The sequence below is a fragment of the Oncorhynchus keta genome, chromosome 6, assembly GCF_023373465.1.
Source record: "Oncorhynchus keta strain PuntledgeMale-10-30-2019 chromosome 6, Oket_V2, whole genome shotgun sequence".
Classification (NCBI taxonomy): domain Eukaryota; kingdom Metazoa; phylum Chordata; class Actinopteri; order Salmoniformes; family Salmonidae; genus Oncorhynchus; species Oncorhynchus keta.
The window spans coordinates 9,662,842-9,688,825 of record NC_068426.1 but is presented as its reverse complement, the minus strand read 5'-3'; the positions used below and the strand labels follow the sequence as shown (position 1 = coordinate 9,688,825).

The window sequence follows — 25,984 nt, the reverse complement described above, 5'->3', positions numbered from 1 at the left end:
AGACCGAGGGTGATTGACCGTCATCTTGAACTTCTTCCATTTTCTAATAATTGCGCCAACAGTTGTTGCCTTCTCACCAAGCTGCTTGCCTATTGTCCTGTAGCCCATCCCAGCCTTGTGCAGGTCTACAATTTAACCCCGATGTCCTTACACAGCTCTCTGGTCTTGGCCATTGTGAAGAGGTTGGAGTCTGTTTGATTCAGTGTGTGGACAGGTGTCTTTTATACAGGTAACGGGTTCAAACAGGTGCAGTTAATACAGGTAATGAGTGGAGAACAGGAGGGCTTCTTAAAGAAAAACTAACAGGTCTGTGAGAGCCGGAATTCTTACTGGTTGGTAGGTGATCAAATACTTATGTCATGCAATAAAATGCAAATGAATTACTTAAAAATCATACAATGTGATTTTCTGGATTTTTGTTTTAGATCCCGTCTCTCACAGTTGAAGTGTACCTATGATAAAAATGACAGACCTCTACATGCTTTGTAAGTAGGACAACCTGCAAAATCGGCAGTGTTTCAAATACTTGTTCTCCCCACTGTAGATAGCAGCTGTCCAGGCTTGACATTGTGACCAGAGAAGAAGGCCTTAGCTGTAATGTCATCCTTTGGATTTCACAGACAAAAAGACATGGCTTACTGGGCCAGCTAACTTGGCTATCATTAGAGTGTGATTATGTGTGTGTGAAGGGGGGGGGAGTGTGTGTTTGTGTTTGAAAACACACACACACACACCAAAAATTGGTGAGGGGGGGGTGGTTGGGGTAGCACATTTAATTGAATTAGTATGGAAAAATGTTCTCTAAGATATAGTACTGGAATTAGGTCATAGCAATGTTCTTTGTGTCCCAATGTGTAACATTATTATATGTCCCCCTGTATGTATAACATTGTATTGTGTCCCTGTGTAGGTGTAACAATATTATGTGTCCCCCTGTAGCTGTAACATTGTATTGTGTCCCTGTGTAGCTGTAACATTGTATTGTGTCACCATGTAGGTGTAACATTATTATGCCCCCTGTATGTATAACATTGTATTTGTCCCTGTGTAAAGTAACATTATTATATGTCCCCCTGTATGTATAACATTGTATTGTGTCCCTGTGTAGGTGTAACATTATTATGTGTCCCCCTGTAGCTGTAACATTGTATTGTGTCCCTGTGTAGCTGTAACATTGTATTGTGTCACCATGTAGGTGTAACATTATTATGTGTCCCCCTGTATGTATAACATTGTATTGTGTCCCTGTGTAGGTGTAACATTATTATGTGTCCCCCTGTAGCTGTAACATTGTATTGTGTCCCTGTGTAGGTGTAACATTATTATGTGTCCCCCTGTAGCTGTAACATTGTATTGTGTCCCTGTGTAGGTGTAACATTATTATGTGTCCCCCTGTAGCTGTAACATTGTATTGTGTCACCATGTAGGTGTAACATTATTATGTGTCCCCCTGTAGCTGTAACATTGTATTGTGTCCCTGTGTAGGTGTAACATTATTATGTGTCCCCCTGTAGCTGTAACATTGTATTGTGTCCCTGTGTAGGTGTAACATTATTATGTGTCCCCCTGTAGCTGTAACATTGTATTGTGTCCCTGTGTAGGTGTAACATTATTATGTGTCCCCCTGTAGCTGTAACATTGTATTGTGTCCCTGTGTAGGTGTAACATTATTATGTGTCCCCCTGTAGCTGTAACATTGTATTGTGTCCCTGTGTAGGTGTAACATTATTATGTGTCCCCCTGTAGCTGTAACATTGTATTGTGTCCCTGTGTAGGTGTAACATTATTATGTGTCCCCCTGTAGCTGTAACATTGTATTGTGTCACCGTGTAGGTGTAACATTATTATGTGTCCCCCTGTAGCTGTAACATTGTATTGTGTCCCTGTGTAGGTGTAACATTATTATGTGTCCCCCTGTAGCTGTAACATTGTATTGTGTCCCTGTGTAGCTGTAACAATAGAATGGGTGTCTCCATTCAAGTTAATGATGGCATAATGGGTGGACTGGCGGCCATGTTTGGGTGTACCCATAGGAGCAAAGCAGGAAGTAAAAGCTACAGTAGGTTGAAGGCCTAGAGAATGATAGAGGCCTCTAGTGGCCAGAAGACCGTTATAGCATGGGCAGTGTCATTGAGGACTTCCACCATGGCATATATCATCATATTATATTATTAAAGTAGGTAACTGGGATGGGATTCCTATGGGTTATAACCTAAATGGCACGGCCCATGCTGTCACAGACACTATAATGGCACAGATATAAAAATGAGTCCTCTATCTATCTCTATGGTTGAAGATGACTAAGGTGAAGACAATGAGACCTCTATCTATCTCTATGGTTGAAGATGACTAAGGTGAAGACAACGAGACCTCTATCCATCTCTATGGTTGAAGATGACTAAGGTGAAGACAACGAGACCTCTATCTATCTCTATGGTTGAAGATGACTAAGGTGAAGACAACGAGACCTCTATCTATCTCTATGGTTGAAGGTGACTAAGGTGAAGACAACGAGACCTCTATCTATCTCTATGGTTGAAGATGACTAAGGTGAAGACAACGAGACCTCTATCTATCTCTATGGTTGAAGATGACTAAGGTGAAGACAACGAGACCTCTATCTATCTCTATGGTTGAAGCTGACTAAGGTGAAGACAATGAGACTCTATGGTTGAAGATGACTAAGGTGAAGACAACGACCTCTATCTATCTCTATGGTTGAAGCTGACTAAGGTGAAGACAATGAGACCTATCTATCTCTATGGTTGAAGATGACTAAGGTGAAGACAACGAGACCTCTATCTATCTCTATGGTTGAAGCTGACTAAGGTGAAGACAACGAGACCTCTATCTATCTCTATGGTTGAAGCTGACTAAGGTGAAGACAATGAGACCTCTATCTATCTCTATGGTTGAAGCTGACTAAGGTGAAGACAACGAGACTATCTATCTCTATGGTTGAAGGTGACTAAGGTGAAGACAACGAGACCTCTATCTATCTCTATGGTTGAAGATGACTAACCTCTATCCATCTCTATGGTGAAGATGACTAAGGTGAAGACAACGAGACCTCTATCTATCTCTATGGTTGAAGATGACTAAGGTGAAGACAACGAGACCTCTATCTATCTCTATGGTTGAAGATGACTAAGGTGAAGACAACGAGACCTCTATCTATCTCTATGGTTGAAGGTGAGTAAGGTGAAGACAACGAGACCTCTATCTATCTCTATGGTTGAAGATGACGAAGGTGAAGACAACAAGACCTCTCATCCAATGGGCTTTTACTCTCAGCCGAGAGTAAAAGCAGGAAGTCAATCTGGGGCGGCAGGGTAGCCTAGTGGTTAGAGTGTAGAGGAGGTAGGGTAGCCTAGTGGTTAGAGTGTAGAGGAGGTAGGGTAGCCTAGTGGTTAGAGCGTTGGGCCATAGCCTGTGGTTAGAGTTCTAGCCTTGGTTAGAGCGTTGGGCCAGTAACCAGCAGGTAGCCTAGTGGTTAGAGTTCAGCCTAGTGGTAAAAGCAGGAGGCAGGGTAGCCTAGTGGTTAGAGTGTAGAGGAGGTAGGGTAGCCTAGTGGTTAGAGTGTAGAGGAGGCAGGGTAGCCTAGTGGTTAGAGTGTTTGAGCGTTAGGCCAGTAACCAGCAGGTAGCCTAGTGGTTAGAGCGTTGTAGGGGTAACTAGTGGTTAGTGGCCTAGTAGAGCGTTAGGCCAGTAACCAGCAGGTAGTCTAGTGGTTAGAGGTTAACTTAGTGGTTAGTGTACAGGAGGCAGGGTAGCCTAGTGGTTAGAGTGTACAGGAGGCAGGGTAGCCTAGTGGTTAGAGTGTAGAGGAGGCAGGGTAGCCTAGTGGTTAGAATGTAGAGGATACAGGGTAGCCTAGTGGTTAGAGTGTTGGGCCAGTAACCAGCAGGTAGCCTAGTGGTTAGAGTGTAGAGGCGGCAGGCCTAGTGGTTAGAGCAGGGTAGCCTAGTGGTTAGAGTGTACAGGAGGCAGGGTAGCCTAGTGGTTAGAGTGTAGAGGAGGTAGGGTAGCCTAGTGGTTAGAGTGTAGAGGAGGCAGGGTAGCCTAGTGGTTAGAGTGTTGGGCCAGTAACCAGCAGGTAGCCTAGTGGTTAGAGCATTGGGCTAGTAACTGGAAAGGTTGCAAGTTCAAACCCCTGAGCTGATAAGGTACAATCTGTCGTTCTGCCCCTGAACAGGCAGTTAACCCACTGTTCCTAGGCCGTCATTGAAAATAAAACATTGTTCTTAACTGACTTAGTTAAATAAAGATCTGTTCAGCACCTACACTTGCTGAAATTTGTTGAATCAACTCAACTGACATTACAAAAAATACATTGCATGAGCCGCATCATTTAAAGGAATATTCTACATTACCATGGAAATTACTGTGTCACAAAACCAAGCAGCCATTTGCGAATGTACCCGTGATACTGTATATAATGACGAGATGATCTCCCCCTTAACAATGGGAGACGTTGTCCCAAATAGCGGGGAGGCAGGTGATCTGCTTATCGCTACATTCCCGCGTGGACAAATTTTGACGCCATGAGTCAACTCATACATAAATATAGATATGGCATATCTCCATGAGTCTACCAGTCAAATTGCCAGGCTTAGAGGATCCAAGACCGTTCTAGTTATTCTATTTCTATGCGTGTAACGTTGTTATGTGTCATCCTTTAGGAGTGTAATGTTGTTATGTGTCATCCTTTAGGAGTGTAACGTTGTTATGTGTCATCCTTTAGGTGTGTAATGTTGTTATGTGTCATCCTTTAGGAGTGTAACGTTGTTATGTGTCATCCTTTAGGTGTGTAACGTTGTTATGTGTCATCCTTTTAGGTGTGTAACGTTTTTATGTCATCCTTTAGGAGTGTAACGTTGTTATGTGTCATCCTTTAGGAGTGTAACGTTGTTATGTGTCATCCTTTAGGTGTGTAACGTTGTTATGTCATCCTTTAGGCGTGTAATGTTGTTATGTGTCATCCTTTAGGTCGTGTAACGTTGTTGTGTGTCATCCTTTAGGCGTGTAACGTTGTTATGTGTCATCCTTTAGGCGTGTAATGTTGTTATGTGTCATCCTTTAGGTCGTGTAACGTTGTTGTGTGTCATCCTTTACGTTGTTATGTGTCATCCTTTAGGTGTGTAACGTTGTTATGTGTCATCCTTTAGGTGTGTAACATTGTTATGTGTCATCCTTTAGGTGTGTAACGTTGTTATGTGTCATCCTTTAGGTGTGTAACGTTGTTATGTGTCATCCTTTACGTGTAACGTCGTTATATGTCATCCTTTAGGTGTGTAACGTTGTTATGTGTCATCCTTTAGGAGTGTAACGTTGTTATGTGTCATCCTTTAGGAGTGTAACGTTGTTATGTGTCATCCTTTAGGTGTGTAATGTTGTTATGTGTCATCCTTTAGGTGTGTAACGTTGTTATGTGTCATCCTTTAGGTGTGTAATGTTGTTATGTGTCATCCTTTGTGTAATGTTGTTATAATATAATATAATATAATAATAATAATAATATGTGTATCCTGTAGGCGTGTAACGTTGTTATGTGTCATCCTTTAGGTGTAATGTTGTTATGTGTCATCCTTTAGGTGTGTAATGTTGTTATGTGTCATCCTTTAGGTGTGTAATGTTGTTATGTGTCATCCTTTAGGTGTGTAATGTTGTTATAATATAATATAATATAATAATAATAATAATATGTGTCATCCTGTTGTAACGTTGTGTGTCATCCTTTAGGCGTGTAATGTTGTTATGTGTCATCCTTTTGTGTAATGTTGTTATGTGTCATCCTTTAGGTGTGTAATGTTGTTATGTGTCATCCTTTAGGTGTGTAATGTTGTTATAATATAATATAATATAATAATAATAATAATATGTGTCATCCTGTAGGCGTGTAACGTTGTTATGTGTCATCCTTTAGGCGTGTAACGTTGTTATGTGTCATCCTTTAGGTCGTGTAACGTTGTTGTGTGTCATCCTTTAGGCGTGTAATGTTATGTCATCCTTTAGGCGTTGTTATGTGTCATCCTTTAGGTGTGTAACATTGTTATGTGTCATCCTTTAGGTGTGTAACGTTGTTATGTGTCATCCTTTACGTGTAATGTCGTTATGTGTCATCCTTTAGGTCGTGTAACGTTGTTATGTGTCATCCTTTAGGTGTGTAACGTTGTTATGTGTCATCCTTTAGGTGTGTAACGTTGTTATGTGTCATCCTTTAGGTGTGTAACGTTGTTATGTGTCATCCTTTAGGTGTGTAACGTTGTTATGTGTCATCCTTTAGGTGTGTAACGTTGTTATGTGTCATCCTTTAGGTGTGTAACGTTGTTATGTGTCATCCTTTAGGTGTGTAATTTTGTTATGTGTCATCCTTTAGGTGTGTAACGTTGTTATGTGTCATCCTTTAGGTGTGTAACGTTGTTATGTGTCATCCTTTAGGTGTGTAACGTTGTTATGTGTCATCCTTTAGGTGTGTAACGTTGTTATGTGTCATCCTTTAGGTGTGTAACGTTGTTATGTGTCATCCTTTAGGTGTTATATGTCATCCTTTAGGTTGTGTAACGTTGTTATGTGTCATCCTTTAGGTGTGTAACGTTGTTATGTGTCATCCTTTAGGTGTGTAACGTTGTTATGTGTCATCCTTTAGGTGTGTAACGTTGTTATGTGTCATCCTTTAGGTGTGTAACGTTGTTATGTGTCATCCTTTAGGTGTGTAACGTTGTTATGTGTCATCCTTTAGGTGTGTAACGTTGTTATGTGTCATCCTTTAGGTGTGTAACGTTGTTATGTGTCATCCTTTAGGTGTGTAATGTTGTTATGTGTCATCCTGTAGGCGTGTAACGTTGTTATGTGTCATCCTTTAGGCGTGTAATGTTATGTGTCAGTGTAACGTTGTTATGTGTCATCCTTTAGGTCGTGTAACGTTGTTGTGTGTCATCCTTTAGGCGTGTAACGTTATGTGTCATCCTTTAGGTGTGTAACGTTGTTATGTGTCATCCTTTACGTGTAACATCGTTATGTGTCATCCTTTACGTGTAACGTCTTATGTGTCATCCTTTAGGTCCAGTGGTCATCCTTTAGGTGTGTAACGTTGTTATGTGTCATCCTTTAGGTGTGTAATGTTGTTATGTGTCATCCTTTAGGTGTGTAACGTTGTTATGTGTCATCCTTTAGGTGTGTAACGTTGTTATGTGTCATCCTTTAGGTGTGTAACGTTGTTATGTGTCATCCTTTAGGTGTGTAACGTTGTTATGTGTCATCCTTTAGGTGTGTAATTTTGTTATGTGTCATCCTTTAGGTGTGTAACGTTGTTATGTGTCATCCTTTAGGTGTGTAACGTTGTTATGTGTCATCCTTTAGGTGTGTAACGTTGTTATGTGTCATCCTTTAGGTGTGTAACGTTGTTATGTGTCATCCTTTAGGTGTGTAACGTTGTTATGTGTCATCCTTTACGTGTAACGTCGTTATGTGTCATCCTTTAGGTCGTGTAACGTTGTTATGTGTCATCCTTTAGGTGTGTAACGTTGTTATGTGTCATCCTTTAGGTGTGTAACGTTGTTATGTGTCATCCTTTAGGTGTGTAACGTTGTTATGTGTCATCCTTTAGGTGTGTAACGTTGTTATGTGTCATCCTTTAGGTGTGTAATGTTGTTATGTGTCATCCTTTAGGTGTGTAACGTTGTTATGTGTCATCCTTTAGGTGTGTAATTTTGTTATGTGTCATCCTTTAGGTGTGTAACGTTGTTATGTGTCATCCTTTAGGTGTGTAATTTTGTTGTGTCATCCTTTAGGTGTGTAATGTTGTTATGTGTCATCCTTTAGGTGTGTAACGTTGTTATGTGTCATCCTTTAGGTGTGTAACGTTGTTATGTGTCATCCTTTACGTGTTAACGTCGTTATGTGTCATCCTTTAGGTGTGTAATGTTGTTATGTGTCATCCTTTAGGTGTGTAACGTTGTTATGTGTCATCCTTTAGGTGTGTAACGTTGTTATGTGTCATCCTTTAGGTGTGTAATGTTGTTATGTGTCATCCTTTAGGTCGTGTAACGTTGTTATGTGTCATCACATTTACATTTACATTTAAGTCATTTAGCAGACGCTCTTATCCAGAGCGACTTACAAATTGGTGCATTCACCTTATGACATCCAGTGGAACAGTGTGCGCTCTGAACGCTCCGAGAGCAAATGCTCTGAATTTGCGAACACCCAGAGGTCACTCTGAGCGCGCTCCAGATTGAATTTACGAACGCCCAGAGGTCACTCTGAGCGCGCTCCAGATTGAATTTACGAACGCCCAGAGGTCACTCTGAGCGCGCTCCAGATTGAATTTAGGCGTGTAGCGTTATGTGTCATCCTTTAGGTGTGTAACGTTGTTATGTGTCATCCTTTAGGTGTGTAATGTTGTTATGTGTCATCCTTTAGGCGCGTAACGTTATATTGTTGGGTGAACACTCTGGAAAACATAAACAGTCTAACCGGCTCTGCTAGGATGAGTAAAATGGTCAGAGTGAGGTGTTTCCTCTCATTTGTGTCTGGAAATAGCTAGCCAACGTTAGCCAGTTAGCTTGGGTGCTTGACTGTCGTGCTCGGATTAACGCTACTCCTCGGCCAGAGCGTCCAGTGTGCGCTCTGAACGCTCCGAGAGCAAATGCTCTGAATTTGCGAACACCCAGAGGTCACTCTGAGCGCGCTCCAGATTGAATTTACGAACGCCCAGAGGTCACTCTGAGCGCGCTCCAGATTGAATTTACGAACACACCCATTGTGTCCTCCTGTAGGTGTAACATTGTATTGTGTCCCCTTATTCATGGGTTGCACGTTTCATCACAATATTGTTTGTAACATTCGTTTTAGGACTGCTGCCCTTTAGGCACTGATGAATATTTGATCGAAAATGCATTACTGTGGCTTGGAAATACAATAACATTTCTAAAAGGAGACAGATAATTATAGGAAAACCTTTTGCCATTGTTATGTTGTCAGATTGACTTTAGATGCAGTACAACGTTAGCTAGCTAGCTAGCTATGATTGAGGAGAGACCAATCGGATGTTCGTGCTCCCAGCAAAGCTTACATTAGCCAGCAATTTCTTTTTTTTATTTCTTTGGGGGAAAAAATTACCCCTTTTTCTCCCCAATTTCGTGTTATCCAATTGTTTAGTCGCTACTATCTTGTCTCATCGCTACAACTCCAGTACGGGCTCAGGAGAGACGAAGGTTGAAAGCCATGCGTCCTCCGATACACAACCCAACCAAGCCGCACTGCTTCTTAACACAGCGCGCATCCAACCCGGAAGCCATCCGCACCAATGTGTCGGAGGAAACACTGTGCACCTGGCAGCCTTTCGTTAGCGCGCACTGCGCCCGGCCCGCCACAGGAGTCGCTGGTGCGCGATGAGACAAGGATTTCCCTACCGTCCAAACCCTCCCTAACCCGGACGTCGCTAGGTCAGTTGTGTGTCGCCCCACGGACCTCCCGGTCACGACAGAGCCTGGGCGCGAACCCAGAGTCTCTGGTGGCGCCCTTAACCACTGTGCCACCCGGGAGGCCTAGCCAGCTATTTCTGACAAACAATGCCAGCTAATGACAACATTGCCATCTGTCTGAAGTAAATTTGACGGCATGATAATGAGGGCAAAGTTATTTCCAACTAAATATTTGCCTACTTTAGCAATGTTATTGTATTTCCAGGCAAAACGGTCATTAGCCTCCGTTAGCCTGTGTTAGCCTCCGTTAGCCTGTGTTAGCCTCCGTTAGCCTGTGTTAGACCTCTGTTAGCCTCTGTTCAAAATGACGGGCTTATCCTGACTTTTGGGCACTACACGGCTTGAGAAAGTTCACAACATGACGTGACCAAGTGTTGGAGGTGCGACCTATAGATGTAACGTTGCTTTTCCCCCTCTAGGTGGAACATTATTTTGTGTCCTTCTATAGGTGTAATGTCTTTTTGTGTCCCCCTGTAGTTGATAAAGTTATATTGTGTCCCCCTGCAGGTGTGGCAGATCCCTGACCAGATGGGGACCCGGCCCATATCAGAGCCCATCGTGGTCCTGGAGGGACACTCCAAGCGCGTCGGCATTGTCACCTGGCACCCCACCGCACGCAACATACTACTCACTGCAGGTACACACAGACATACACACACACACACACAATCATGCACTCACTCACACACTTTCTCACCCTACTCCTCCCTCCCTACCCCCAGGCAGTGATAACCTGATAATAATCTGGAACGTGGGAACTGGCGAGGCGCTCATCTCCATGGACGACCACCCAGACCTCATCTACAACGTCAGCTGGAACCGTAACGGCAGCCTGTTCTGCACTACCTGTAAAGACCGACGCCTCCGTGTATGTGACCCCCGCAAGAGAGAGGTGGTCGCGGTGAGTTGGTGAATGGGGAAGCTGGGAGGGGAAGAAATTAAGATGACAGGGTAAGAGAGAGGTGGTCTCAGAGAGGTCAAAGGTCACAGTTTCCCAGACCTAGTCTCTGTACTCAAAGTGAGTGATTCTTATTTACAATGACGACATGGCAAAAGGCCCCCAGTGGAGACGGGGGACAATAACAAAACAAAAGACAATGGACAACACAGACAGAAGACACTGGCAACAGCACATGTACAACAGCAAACGATCAGTGGAATATTGTGTGTGTGTGTGTGTGTGTGTGTGTGTGTGTGTGTGTGTGTGTGTGTGTGTGTGTGTGTGTGTGTGTGTGTGTGTGTGTGTGTGTGTGTGTGTGTGTGTGTGTGTGTGTGTGTGTGTGTGTAAGTAAAGATAAAAACAGTAGAAAGACATAAAAAAAAAGAATAGCAGGGCTATATACAGACACCTGTTGGTCAGGCTTATTGAGGTAGTATGTACATGTAGGTATTGTTAAAGTGACTGTGCAAATATGATGAACAGAGAGTAGCAGAAGCGTAAAAAGAAAAAGGGGTTGGCAGGTGGTGGGACACAATGCAGATAGCCCAGTTAGCCAATGTGCGGGAGCACTGGTTGGTCGGGCCAATTTAGGTAGTATGTACATGATTGTATAGTATATACACTATATATACAAAAATATGTGGACACCCCTTCAAATTAGTGGATTCGGGCATTTCAGCCACACCTGTTGCTGACAGGTATATAAAATTGAGCACACAGCCATACGATCTCCATAGACAAACATTCTCAGTAGAATGGCCTTACTGAGGAGCTAAGTGACTTTCAACGTGGCACCGTCATAGGATACCACCTTTACAATTTTTTTCCTGCTGTCGATGCCTCGGTCAACTGTAAGTGTTGTTATTGTGAAGTGGAAATGTCTAGGAGCAACAACGGCTCAGCCGCGAAGTGGTAGGCCACACAAGCTCACAGAACGGGACTGCAGAGTGCTGAAGCATGTAGCTCATAAAAATCGTCTGTCCTCAGTTGCAACACTCACTACCGAGTTCCAAACTGCCTCTGGTAGCAACGTCAGTTAATGCTACAGCATACATTCTAGACGATTCTGTGCTTCCAACTTTGTGGCAACAGTTTGGGGAAGGCTCTTTCCTGTTTCAGCATGACAATGCCCCCAGGCACAGAGCGAGGTCCATAAAGAAAAGGTTTGTCGAGATCAGTGTGGAAAAACTTGACTGGTTGCAGAGAGCCCTGACCTCAACCCCATCAAACACCTTTGGGATGAATTGGAACGCCAACCTTGAGGCAGGCCTAATCACCCAACATCAGTGCCCAACAACACTAATGCTCTTATGGCTGAATGGAAGCAAGTTGCCGCAACAATGTTCCAACATCTAGTGGAAAGACTTCCCAAAAGAGTGGAGGCTGTTATAGCAGCAAAGGGGGGGACCAACTCCATATTAATGCCTATGATTTTGGAATGAGATGTTCGATGAACAGGTGTCCACATACTTTGTCATGTAGTGTATATATAAATATTTATACTCCATTGCGCAATCTAATATTTTTATATTTCTACATTCCATTCTTTTACATGTTGATTTGTGTATATTGTTGTGTATTGTTAGATATTACTGCATTGTTGGAGCTAGGAACACAAGCATTTAGTGTGACCACCATTTGCCTCATGCAGCACGACACATCTCCTTCGCTTTGAGTTTATCAGCTGTTGGTTGTGGCCTTTAAAATGTTGTCCCACTCCTCTTCTGTAGTACACGTCGATCCAGAGCATCCCAAACATGCTCATTGGGTGACATGTCTGGTGAGTATGCAGGCCATGGAATAACTGGGACCTTTTCAGATTATCATGCTGAATGAGGTGATGGTGGCAGATGAAAGGCACAGCAATGGGCCTCGGGATCTCATCATGGTGTATCTCTGTGCATTCAAATTGCCATCGATAAAATGCAATTGTGTTCGTTGTCCGTAGCTTATGACTGCCTGCCCATACCATAACCCCATCGCCACCGTGGGGCTCTCTGTTCACAAAGTTGACATCAGCAAACTTCCCACTCACACAATGCCACACACGCTACACTGTCTACCATCTGCCCGGTACAGTTGAAACTGGGGTTCATCCATGAAGAGCACACTTCTCCAGTGTGACAGTGGCCATCTAAGGTGAGCATTTGCCCACTGAAGCCGGTTACGACGCCAAACTGCAGTCAGAGGTCAAGACCCCGGTGAGGATGACGAGCATGCAAAAAAACTTCCCTGAGATGGTCTCTGCCAGTTTGTGCAGAACTTTTTCAGTTGTGCAAAGCCACACTCACATTAGCTGTCCGGGTGGCTGGTGTCGGTTGAAGAAGCCAGATGTGGAGGTCCTGGGCTGGCATGTTTGCACGTGGTCTGCAATGTGAGGCCGGTTGGACGTACTGCCAAATTATCTAAAACGACGTTGGAGGCGGCTTATGGTAAAGAAACAAACATTCAATTCTCTGGCAACAGTTCTGGTGGACATTCCTGCAGTCAGCATGCCAATTGCACACTTCCTCAAAACTTGAGACGTCTGTGGCATTGTGTTGTGTGACATAACTGCACATTTTAAAGTGGCCTTTTTATTGTCCCCAGTACAAGGTGCACCTGTGTAATGATCATGCTTTTTAATCAGCCTCTAGATATGCCACAAGTGTCAGGTGGATGGATTATCTTGTCAAAGGAGAAATGCTCACTAACAAGGATGTAAACAAATTTGTGCACAAAATTTGAGATAAATAACACTTTACATGTTGCGTTTATATTTTTGTTCAGTGTAGATATTTAGTCCAAATCGTGCAGGCCTCAATGGGACTGCTTGTGCTTTCACAGAAGCCATGATGAGCCCTCTTTCCACCTTGATGGGTGCTCTGTACTCTGTTAGTGATGTCTGTCTTGTGCGTTCGGTCCAATAGGAGAGGATGGCTCCACACGACGGGATCCGACCGATGAGGGCCATCTTTACCAGAGACGGAAACCTGTTCACTACCGGCTTCACCAGGATGAGTCAGAGAGAGCTGGGCTTGTGGGACCCGGTAACACACACAGACAAATACACACGAGCACACACACGGCACATATGGACACACATACATGCACCCTCACTCGTAATTCCTCTTGAAGGACAGTGAACATCGGCCCAATGAATTCCTCTCGTCCCTCTTCTCTCATCTTGTCCTTCTTTGCTCTGTTCCTACCAGACAAGTTTTGAGGAGCCCATTGCACTGCTGGAGTTGGATACAAGTAACGGTGTGTTGTTACCGTACTACGACCCAGACACCAACATGGTTTACCTCTGTGGAAAGGTATAAAACACACACACACACACACACACACACACACACACACACACACACACACACACACACACACACACACACACACACACACACACACACACACACACACACACACACACACACACACACACACACACAGTAACAGTATTATCCATTACCTTGATACTACTGTAAATCATCCCCTCCCCTCTTCTTTCCCACCCTTCCCCTCCCCTCCCTCTTATTTCCTCCTCTCCTCTCCCCTCCCTTCTTCTCCCCTCTCCTTTGCTCCTCTGACCTCCCCTCCCCTCTCTTCTACTCACTCCTTCCCTCCTAATCAGGGGGACAGTAGTATCCGGTACTTTGAGATAACAGAGGAGCCTCCCTATGTCCACTACCTCAGTACCTTCAGCAGCAAGGAGCCTCAGAGGGGGATGGGCTTCATGCCTAAGAGAGGGGTGGACGTCAGCAAGTGTGAGATCGCCAGGTAGGAAACTGCGCACAGACACACACGCACACACACTCCCAATCAGGGATGGACATTACACACAGGTATATGCAATGCAATTTCGATACCTTTTGGAAACAAAGCAAGTTTTATTATAAGGAAGATGGGATCCACCCAAATCATTTGGGTTCCTGGATCCTTTCACAGCACTATAAGGCTGAGTTGAGACAATTACTTATCAATGACCCAAGCCCAGTTTAGATAATCCGTACCATTGTGTTGCTGAGTTGTCATAATGCTTCAGCAAATGTACATTATCACAGGGGCGTTGGTAGACACAATGTAAGTAACCTAATTGATGTCCCTCTAACTGCCCTGAACGCCTCTGCTGGTCCTACAGCTATTGTATGCAGTAATCATGTGCCTATGAACCAGAGTTATACTGTTAGCACTGAGGTGGTGTGCCCTAGTAGGAAGTCCACTGTGTGCAGCTCACCCTGCACTAACATAAATAACATGAGAATATCTACTTCTGATAAGTTTCCCAGCAAAGCAATGAAAACAATCAAGCATCCCAGAAGAAAAGTGCTCAAAATAGCCCACGTTAACATATGTAGCTTAAGAAGCAAGGTTCATGGAATCAATCATTTGCTAGTAACAGATGACATTCATATTCTATCTCGGACACTCACTTAGACAATACCTTTGATGATACAGTGGTAGCAATACACGGTTATAACATCTACAGAAAAGACAGAAATGCTAAAAGTGGAGGTGTTACTGTTTATATTCAGAACCACATTCCTGTAAAGCTTAGAGACGATCTCATGTTAAATACTGTTGAAGTAATATGGCTACAGGTTCATCTGTCTCACCTAAAGCTCATTCGTGTGGGAAGCTGTTATAGACCACGAAGTGCTAACAGTCAGTATCTGGATAATGTGCGAAATGCTTGATAATGTATGTGATATCAACAGAGCGGTATATTTTCCTGGGTGATTTAAATATTGACTGGCTGCCCACTCAAGAAATAAGCTTAAAACTGTAACCAGTGCCTGCAACCCTGTTCAGTCAACCTACCAGGGTAGTTACAAACAGCACAGGAATGAAATCATCAACATGTATTGATCACATCTTTACTAATGCTGCAGAAATTAGCTTTAAAGCAGTATCCAGATCCGTCGGACGTAGTGATCACAATATAATAGCCATATCTAGGAGAACCACAGTTCCAAAGGCTGGGCCTAATATAGTGTATAAGAGGTTATGTAAGAAGTTTTGTAGTGAACACTATGTTGTTGATGTACAGAATATTTTGTCGGTCCGTGGTGTGTAATGAGGAGCAAACAGACGCTGCACTTGATACATTTATGAAATTTCTTATTCGAGCTATTAATAAGCATGCACCTGTAACGGATGTGAAACGGCTAGCTTAGTTAGCGGTTTTTCACGCTAAATAGCGTTTCAATCAGTGACGTCACTCGCTCTGAGACGTTGAAGTAGTTGTTCCCCTTGCTCTGCAAAGGGCCGCGGCTTTTGGGTAACGATGCTTCGTGGGTGACTGTTGTTGATGTGTGCCTTGGTTCGCGCCCGGGTATGGGCGAGGGGACGGTCTGAAGTTATACTGTTACACACCCATTGGGGCGGCAGCGTAGCCTAGTGCTAAGAGCATTGGACTAGTAACCAAAAGATTGCAAGAATGAATATCCGAGCTGACAAAGGTAAAAATCTGTCGTTCTGCCCCTGAACAAGGCAGTTAACCCACTGTTCCTAGGCCCTCATTGAAAATAATAATTTGTTCTTAACTGCCTAGGTGAATAAAATAATATATATCTTTTTTAAATGACTGTAAAAACAGCTAAATCCCAGTGGATTGATGAGGAATTGAAAAATGGTATGTTTGAGAGGGATGAGGTAAAGGAATGTTAAATATGTCTGGCTGCACAACTGATTGGCAAACGTATTGAGAAAGGATGTGACTAAACTGAATAAAAAGAAGAAGAAACTACACTATTGAAACAAAAATAAATGACAATGACAAAGTAAAAAGCTTTGGAGCACCTTCAATGAAATTTTTTGGGAAAAGTCAAACTCAGGTCCATCCTTCATTGAATCAGATGGCTCATTCCTCACAAAACACACTGATATTGCCAATTACTTTAATGATTTTTTTCATTGGCAAGATTAGAAAATTTAGACATGACATGCCAGCAACAAACGCTGACACTGCACATCCAAGTATATCTGACCAAATTATGAAAGACAAGCATTGTAATTTTAAATTCTGTAAAGTGAGTGTGGAAGAGGTGAGCATGTTTTGTTGTATATCAACAATGACAAGCCACCGAGGTCTGACAACTTGGATGGAAAATGACTGAGGATAATAGTGGAAGATATTGCCACTCCTATTTGCCACATCTTCAATCTAAGCCTACAATAAAGTATGTGCCCTCAGGCCTGGAGGAAAGCTAAAGTCATTCTGCTACTACTGTTCAGTAGTGTGGTCAGGTGCCACAAAAAGGGACTTAGGAAAAGTGCAATTGGTTCAGAACAGGGCAGCCCGGCTGGCCCTTGGATGTACACAGAGAGCTAACATTAGTAATATGCATGTCAATCTCTCCTGGCTCAAAGTGGAGGAGAGATTGACTTCATCACTACTTGTATTTGTGAGTGGTATTGACATGTTGAATGCACAGAGCTCTCTGTTTGAACTACTGGTGCACAGCTCAGACACCCATAACTACCCCACAAGATGTGCCATCAGAGGTCTCTTCACAGTCCCCAAGTCCAGAACAGACTATGGGAGGCGCATCGTACTACATAGAGCCACAATTACATGGAACTATTCTACATCAAGTAACTGATGCAAGCAGTAAGAATGTGATTTTAACCCTTGTGTAGTCTTAACATTCTGTATACTCCCCTTTTACTAAGGGTCAAAAATTACCCACCTTCACTAAACCCCTAAAATAAAGCAGCTTAATTGAACTTTAAACCCCAAATCTATTTTGCATGAAGAAACAACCTGTCATTCATTACAAACTTTGTTAATATCTGTGTTTTCCCTCTTCACAATGCAGACAGACTGCATTTAATCAGTGGACACCACTCGTTTTTATTACAACACACCTGTCATAAAGGTTTTCTTTACCTATAGTAGAGATGTATTATTATTATTGCTAAATGTACTGCATAGGTGTAAACATACATTGTTTAGCAAGAGATAACACTTGTATCGCCTAAGAAAGTAGCAGAAATGTGCAGGAAGTAGTTTTGAATGCATTTTATTGAAAGGGAAACAATAACAGTCTTGACTTTTTTTGGGCAAAATAGTGATATATTCTCATATACTGTAATTAATTGTATAACTGCCTTAATTTTGCTGGACCCCAGGAAGAGAATCTGCTGCCTTGGCAAGAACGAATGGAGATCCATAATAAATACAAAATGCGTAGGCTTAGCTGAGCAGGGTGATGTGGGAGTGTTTGTTGTGGCTGTTCTCTGACTCCAACCCTGTTCTCCAGGTTATATAAGCTTCATGACAAGAAGTGTGAGCCCATCGCCATGACAGTACCTAGAAAGGTAATCTCTTTCCCTCTCCTCATCTCCCTCTCCCTATATTTACAGCTTGTTAAAACTTTCCCTCCCTCTCTTCCCCCTCTCCTCCACATCACTCTCTCTCTCTCCCCTTCCTACCCCTACCCTCCTCCCTCTCTCTCCCCATCCTCCATCTCCCTTCCCTCCCTCTCCCTCCTCCCTCCCTCGCTCTCCCTCCCCTCCATCTTTACCTTCCCTCTCTCTCCCACTCCACCCTCTCCTCCTCCCTCCATCCTTACATTCCTTCTCTCCCCCTGCACCCTCTCCCTCCTCTTTCTCTCCATCCTTACCTTCCCTCTCTCTCCCCCTCCATCCTTACCTTCCCTCTCTCTCCCCCTCCTCCCTCTCCTCCACCCTCCCCTCATCCCTCTCTCTCCCTCCTCCCTCTCTCTCCCCCTCCTCCCTCTCTCTCCCCCTCCACCCTCTCCTCCTCCCTCTCTCTCCCTCTCCACCCTCTCCTCCTCCCTCTCTCTCCACCTCCACCCTCTCCTCCTCCCTCTCTCTCCCCCTCCACCCTCTCCTCCTCCCTCTCTCTCCCCTCCACCCTCTCCTCCTCCCTCTCTCTCCCCCTCCACCCTCTCCTCCTCCCTCTCTCTCCTCCTCCCTCTCTCTCCCCTCTCCCCTCCACCCTCTCCTCCTCCCTCTCTCTCCCCCTCCACCCTCTCCTCCTCCCTCTCTCTCCCCCTCCACCCTCTCCCTCCTCCCTCTCTCTCCCCCTCCCCCTCCACCCTCTCCTCCTCCCTCTCTCTCCCCCTCCACCCTCTCCTCCTCCCTCTCTCTCCCCCTCCACCCTCTCCTCCTCCCTCTCTCTCACCCTCCACCCTCTCCTCCTCCCCCCTCTCTCACCCTCCACCCTCTCCTCCTCCCTCTCTCTCACCCTCCACCCTCTCCTCCTCCCTCTCTCTCCCCCTCCACCCTCTCCTCCTCCCTCTCTCTCCCCCTCCACCCTCTCCCCCTCCCCCTCTCCTCCTCCCTCTCTCTCCCCCTCCACCCTCTCCCCCTCCCCCTCTCCTCCTCCCTCTCTCTCCCCCTCCACCCTCTCCTCCTCCCTCTCTCTCCCCCTCCACCCTCTCCTCCTCCCTCTCTCTCCCCCTCCACCCTCTCCTCCTCCCTCTCTCTCTCACCCTCCCCCTCTCCTCCTCCCTCTCTCTCCACCCTCCCCCTCTCCTCCTCCCTCTCTCTCCCCCTCCACCCTCTCCCTCTCCTCCTCCCTCTCTCTCCCCCTCCACCCTCTCCTCCTCCCTCTCTCTCCCCCTCCACCCTCTCCTCCTCCCTCTCTCTCCCCCTCCACCCTCTCCTCCTCCCTCTCTCTCCCCCTCCACCCTCTCCCCCTCCACCCTCTCCTCCTCCCTCTCTCTCACCCTCCCCCTCTCCCTCCTCCCTCTCTCTCCACCCTCCCCCTCTCCTCCTCCCTCTCTCTCCCCCTCCACCCTCCCCTCTCCTCCTCCCTCTCTCTCCCCCTCCTCCCTCTCTCTCCCCCTCCACCCTCTCCTCCTCCCTCTCTCTCCCCCTCCACCCTCTCCCCCTCCACCCTCTCCTCCTCCCTCTCTCTCACCCTCCCCCTCTCCTCCTCCCTCTCTCTCCCCCTCCCCCTCTCCTCCTCCCTCTCTCTCCCCCTCCACCCTCTCGTCCTCCCTCTCTCTCCCCCTCCACCCTCTCCTCCTCCCTCTCTCTCCCCCTCCACCCTCTCCCCCTCCACCCTCTCCTCCTCCCTCTCTCTCCCCCTCCACCCTCTCCTCCTCCCTCTCTCTCCCCCTCCACCCTCTCCCCCTCCACCCCTCCCCCTCCACCCTCTCCTCCTCCCTCCCCCTCCACCCTCCCCCTCTCCTCCCTCTCTCTCCCCCTCCCCCTCTCCTCCTCCCTCCCCCTCCACCCTCTCCTCCTCCCTCCCCCTCCACCCTCCCCCTCTCCTCCTCCCTCTCTCTCCCCCTCCACCCTCTCCTCCTCCCTCCCCCTCCACCCTCCCCACCCTCTCCTCCTCCCCCTCCACCCTCCCCCTCCACCCTCTCCTCCTCCCTCCCCCTCCACCCTCCCCTCTCCTCCTCCCTCTCTCTCCCCCTCCCCCTCTCCTCCTCCCTCCCCTCCACCCTCTCCTCCTCCCTCCCCCTCCACCCTCCCCCTCTCCTCCTCCCTCTCTCTCACCCTCCACCCTCTCCTCCTCCCTCTCTCTCCCCCTCCACCCTCCCCTCCTCCCTCCCCTCCACCCTCTCCTCCTCCCTCTCTCTCCTCCTCCCTCTCTCTCCCCCTCCCCCTCTCCTCCTCCCTCCCCCTCCACCCTCCCCCTCTCCTCCTCCCTCTCTCTCCCCCTCCCCCTCTCCTCCCTCTCCCTCCACCCTCCCCTCCTCCCTCCCCCTCTCCTCCTCCCTCCCCCTCCACCCTCCCCTCTCCTCCTCCCTCCCCCTCCACCCTCTCCTCCTCCCTCCCCCTCCCCCTCCCCCTCTCCTCCTCCCTCCCCCTCCACCCTCCCCCTCTCCTCCCCCTCCTCCTCCCTCTCCCTCCTCCCTCCCCCTCTCCTCCCCCTCCTCCACCCTCCCCCTCTCCTCCCCCTCCTCCACCCTCCCCCTCTCCTCCTCCCTCCCCCTCCACCCTCTCCTCCTCCCTCCCCCTCCCCCTCTCCTCCTCCCTCCCCCTCCCCCTCCCCCTCCCTCTCCCTCCTCCCTCCCCCTCTCCTCCCCCCTCCTCCACCCTCCCCCTCTCCTCCTCCCTCCCCCTCCACCCTCTCCCCCTCCTCCTCCCTCTCCCCCTCCACCCTCCCCCTCTCCTCCCCCTCCTCCACCCTCCCCTCTCCTCCTCCCTCTCTCTCCCCCTCCACCCTCTCCTCCTCCCTCTCTCTCCCCCTCCCCCTCTCCTCCTCCCTCACCCTCCCCCTCTCCTCCTCCCTCCAGTCAGACCTGTTTCAGGATGACTTGTATCCAGACACGGCGGGTTCAGACCCAGCTCTGGAGCCAGAGGAGTGGCTGGAGGGGCGAGACGAGGACCCCACCCTCCAGTCCTTGAGAGATGGCTATGTTCCCCCTAAGAGCCGCGAGCTCAAAGTGGCCAAGAAGAACGTTCTGGACTCCAGACCCACCACCAGACGCAGCATGTCCTCCTGCGACGGCTCAGCCAACCTGCCTGTGAGTCACACTCTGTCTGCCTGTCTGTCTGTCTGACCCTAACCACCAACCTGCCTGTGAGTCACTATGTATACAATCATCCCTTTATCAACCCTCATTCTCCAATGTCTCCTCTACCTCTCTCTAATTTCTCCTCTCTCTCGCTCTCATTAGGCCTTATTCTGATCTTTAGAAATTCTGACTAATGTTGTTTTCCTGTTGTTTTCCTATAGCTGCCTGTTGTTTTCCTGTAGCTGCATGTTGTTTTCCTGTAGCTGCCTGTTGTTTTCCTGTAGCTGCATGTTTTCCTGTAGATGCATGTTGTTTCCCTGTAGCTGCCTGTTGTTTTCCTCCTGTAGCTGCTTGTTGTTTCCCGTAGCTGCCTGTTGTTTCCTGTAGCTGCCTGTTGTTTCCCTGTAGCTGCCTGTTGTTTTCCTGTAGCTGCATGTTGTTTTCCTGTAGCTGCCTGTTGTTTTCCTGTAGCTGCCTTTTGTTTTTCTGTTGTTTTCCTGTAGCTGTCTGTTGTTTTCCTGTAGCTGCCTGTTGTTTTCCTCCTGTAGCTGCTTGTTGTTTCCCTGTAGCTGCATGTTGTTTTCTTGTTGTTTTCCTGTAGCTGCATGTTTTCCTGTAGCTGCATGTTTTCCTGTTGTTTTCCTGTAGCTGCATGTTTTCCTGTAGCTGCATGTTTTCCTGTTGTTTTCCTGTAGCTGCCTGTTGTTTTCCTGTAGCTGCATGTTGTTTTCCTGTTGTTTTCCTGTAGCTGCATGTTGTTTTCCTGTTGTTTTCCTGTAGCTGTCTGTTGTTTTCCTGTAGCTGCCTGTTGTTTTCCTGTAGCTGCATGTTGTTTTCCTGTTGTTTTCCTGTAGCTGCATGTTGTTTTCCTGTAGCTGCATGTTGTTTTCCTGTAGCTGCATGTTGTTTTCCTGTAGCTGCATGTTGTTTTCCTGTTGTTTTCCTGTTGTTTTCCTGTAGCTGCATGTTGTTTTCCTGTAGCTGTCTGTTGTTTTCCTGTAGCTGCATGTTGTTTTCCTGTAGCTGCATGTTGTTTTCCTGTTGTTTTCCTGTAGCTGTCTGTTGTTTTCCTGTAGCTGCATGTTGTTTTCCTGTAGCTGCATGTTGTTTTCCTGTAGCTGCATGTTGTTTTCCTGTAGCTGCATGTTGTTTTCCTGTAGCTGCATGTTGTTTTCCTGTAGCTGCATGTTGTTTTCCTGTAGCTGCATGTTGTTTTCCTGTAGCTGTCTGTTGTTTTCCTGTAGCTGCCTGTTGTTTCCTGTAGCTGTCTGTTGTTTTCCTGTAGCTGCATGTTGTTTTCCTGTAGCTGTCTGTTGTTTTCCTGTAGCTGCATGTTGTTTTCCTGTAGCTGCCTGTTGTTTTCCTGTAGCTGCATGTTGTTTTCCTGTAGCTGCATGTTGTTTTCCTGTAGCTGTCTGTTGTTTTCCTGTAGCTGCATGTTGTTTTCCTGTTGTTTTCCTGTAGCTGCATGTTGTTTTCCTATAGCTGCCTGTTCCTGACCTATCTGTCCTCTTATTCCTTTTTTCTTCCTTCCTTTCCATCTCCTACCTTTTTCTCCCCTTCCTTCTTTCCCTTCCTATCTTCCTCTTTCCCCACCCTCCCTTACCCCTCCCTCCTCCCCTACCTCTCCCTCCTCCCCTACCTCTCCCTCCTTCCCTCTCTCCAGCCTCAGTTGGTAGAGCGGTTGTTGGAAGAAGTTCAGAATCTCAAGGCAACAGTTCTGTCTCAGGAGAAGAGAATCTGTGACCTTGAGAATAAACTCTCCAAGTACACCAACGGCACAGCCTAATACACACACACACACACACACACACACACACACACACACACACACACAAACAGCCCACACACACAATTCCTCTATCCACATACACCGCCACACCCCTACACAATAGCCTTACTGCCTTACATACACAGCCAGGCCAACATTCAATCAAAGCTGTTAGCAACAAGCACATTGCACTTGACTTTTAAAGGCAATTTACGATTGAGCTGAAATCCGCGGGTGTATACCATGAATGTGATCTCCGTGAACAACTGTGAAATTGTCTTTTAAAAGGTGCATTGTCGTTTGTGTAGTTCACAGTTCTGCAACCTGTCTTTGAATAAATTCCATGCTAGCAACCCCAATAACCCCTAACTTCAAACACATATAACCCCCACACACACACACACACACACACACACACACACACACTCACGTGCACTCACAGACACCCCCCCAACAATGCTCAGTACCTAGAGAGAGTGTCAGTTAAAAAATTGTTTGAGCCGGGTTGTGAGAGACATTTTGTGAAAGTTACTGGAATTTTGAAAACCTAGTTGAGAGTACAAACAGTATCATAGGCTACACACACGCATTGTCCTCATCCCTCCATCCATCACCGACCAACACTCAGTAATAACCATCTCTGGATCTCAGTCAACCTTCTCAAAATGTAAATAGTGCGATAAAGTAAAAAATGTGTGTGGGGAGGGGGGGGGGGTTTAAAAAATACCCACATTTGTGGAAAAAAATCTAATCTAAGAAGACTTTAGTGTGTTCTGTAAATGATTATACATGAGACACGTGATGACATCAATTAAAACAATCTTTTTTTTTTTTTAACTGGTTGGACGAAACTTTTCATTTTCTTGTGTCATGGAGCTGCTTTTATTTTTTTATGTAATGTTTTCCTGGTGTTTTACAAATGTTCCATCCTGAGAATAAATCACTCTTTTTCCTGTGTAACCTGTTATTTCCCACCAAAACCGTAAGTGTAATTCTAAAGCATACAAAGCATATAAATATCTCTGGATTTGATTTCAACGGATCAGAATTAACAGTCAAGCCCGATGCTACCTGAGCCAAATGAGCCCTACATTAGACATGTTATGAGCCCTACATTAGACATGTTATGAGCCCTACATTAGACATGTTATGAGCCCTACATTAGACATTTAATGAGCCCTACATTAGACATGTTATGAGCCCTACATTAGACATTTTATGAGCCCTACATTATACATTTTATGAGCCCTACATTAGACATGTTATGAGCCCTACATTAGACATTTTATGAGCCCTACATTAGACAAGTTATGAGCCCTACATTAGACATTTTATGAGCCCTACATTAGACAAGTTATGAGCCCTACATTAGACATTTTATGAGCCCTACATTAGACATTTTATGAGCCCTACATTAGACATTTTATGAGCCCTACATTAGACATTTTATGAGCCCTACATTAGACATTTTATGAGCCCTACATTAGACATGTTATGAGCCCTACATTAGACATTTTATGAGCCCTACATTAGACATTTTATGAGCCCTACATTAGACATTTTATGAGCCCTACATTAGACATTTTATGAGCCCTACATTAGACATTTTATGAGCCCTACATTAGACATTTTATGAGCCCTACATTAGACATTTTTGAGCCCTACATTAGACATTTTATGAGCCCTACATTAGACATTTTATGAGCCCTACATTAGACATTTTATGAGCCCTACATTAGACATTTTATGAGCCCTACATTAGACATGTTATGAGCCCTACATTAGACATGTTATGAGCCCTACATTAGACATGTTATGAGCCCTACATTAGACATTTTATGAGCCCTACATTAGACATTTTATGAGCCCTACATTAGACATTTTATGAGCCCTACATTAGACATTTTATGAGCCCTACATTAGACATTTTTGAGCCCTACATTAGACATTTTATGAGCCCTACATTAGACATTTTATGAGCCCTACATTAGACATTTTATGAGCCCTACATTAGACATTTTATGAGCCCTACATTAGACATTTTATGAGCCCTACATTAGACATTTTATGAGCCCTACATTAGACATTTTATGAGCCCTACATTAGACATTTTATGAGCCCTACATTAGACATTTTATGAGCCCTACATTAGACATGTTATGAGCCCTACATTAGACATTTTATGAGCCCTACATTAGACATTTTATGAGCCCTACATTAGACATTTTATGAGCCCTACATTAGACATTTTATGAGCCCTACATTAGACATTTTATGAGCCCTACATTAGACATTTTATGAGCCCTACATTAGACATTTTATGAGCCCTACATTAGACATTTTATGAGCCCTACATTAGACATGTTATGAGCCCTACATTAGACATGTTATGAGCCCTACATTAGACATTTTATGAGCCCTACATTAGACATTTTATGAGCCCTACATTAGACATTTTATGAGCCCTACATTAGACATTTTATGAGCCCTACATTAGACATTTTATGAGCCCTACATTAGACATTTTATGAGCCCTACATTAGACATTTTATGAGCCCTACATTAGACATTTTATGAGCCCTACATTAGACATGTTATGAGCCCTACATTAGACATTTAATGAGCCCTACATTAGACATTTTATGAGCCCTACATTAGACATGTTATGAGCCCTACATTAGACATTTAATGAGCCCTACATTAGGCATTTAATGAGCCCTACATTAGACATTTTATGAGCCCTACATTAGACATTTTATGAGCCCTACATTAGACATGTTATGAGCCCTACATTAGACATTTTATGAGCCCTACATTAGACATTTTATGAGCCCTACATTAGACATTTAATGAGCCCTACATTAGACATTTAATGAGCCCTACATTAGACATTTTATGAGCCCTACATTAGACATTTAATGAGCCCTACATTAGACATGTTATGAGCCCTACATTAGACATTTAATGAGCCCAATCCCCCCAAAAAAGGCCCAAATGATTGTGCCATTATCCAATACATACAGTATCATAGGTTACGGCACCAAAGAGAAACATACACTTATTCTCTCTTGGGTAAATAAATGAAACAAGCTCCAGTAATATTTTTGACTGGGAGCTGTATTACAGAACTGTATTGTATTATATGGACTGGAATTACGCACCTCGTTCAAACTATGAAGCTGGGAGAGAAGATGTGATGCTGGTGCAGGACACAACCTACAATTTATATTTTAAAACATATATAATAGGGCATATTTTACATTTTATAATTAGTAGGCTGATATATGAGTCTACCTTGCATCATATTTCCCCTAATGTTGTTAGCATGCCTTGCATCATATTTCCCCTAATGTTGTTAGCA

At 45.4% G+C, this 25,984-nt stretch overlaps 1 protein-coding gene across 2 annotated transcripts in view; it reads left to right on the top strand.

The window, feature by feature from the left end:
• The window catches only part of LOC118385724 (coronin-6-like), a 40,437-nt gene extending 17,744 nt beyond the window's left edge, over window positions 1-22,693 (top strand). The window contains exons 4-11 of one of the 2 annotated variants that reach the window (XM_052520525.1): window positions 9,996-10,125; window positions 10,211-10,389; window positions 13,338-13,457; window positions 13,623-13,727; window positions 14,042-14,187; window positions 17,673-17,730; window positions 20,631-20,861; window positions 22,519-22,693. In XM_052520525.1, the coding sequence (XP_052376485.1) occupies window positions 9,996-10,125; window positions 10,211-10,389; window positions 13,338-13,457; window positions 13,623-13,727; window positions 14,042-14,187; window positions 17,673-17,730; window positions 20,631-20,861; window positions 22,519-22,641 (1,092 nt within the window). In that variant the 3' untranslated portion in view covers window positions 22,642-22,693. Of the gene's footprint in view, window positions 1-9,995; window positions 10,126-10,210; window positions 10,390-13,337; window positions 13,458-13,622; window positions 13,728-14,041; window positions 14,188-17,672; window positions 17,731-20,630; window positions 20,862-21,014; window positions 21,042-22,518 lie in introns of those variants that run through there. The other variant, XM_052520526.1, reaches the window with a different exon arrangement.
• The last annotated feature ends 3,291 nt before the right edge of the window (window positions 22,694-25,984 follow it).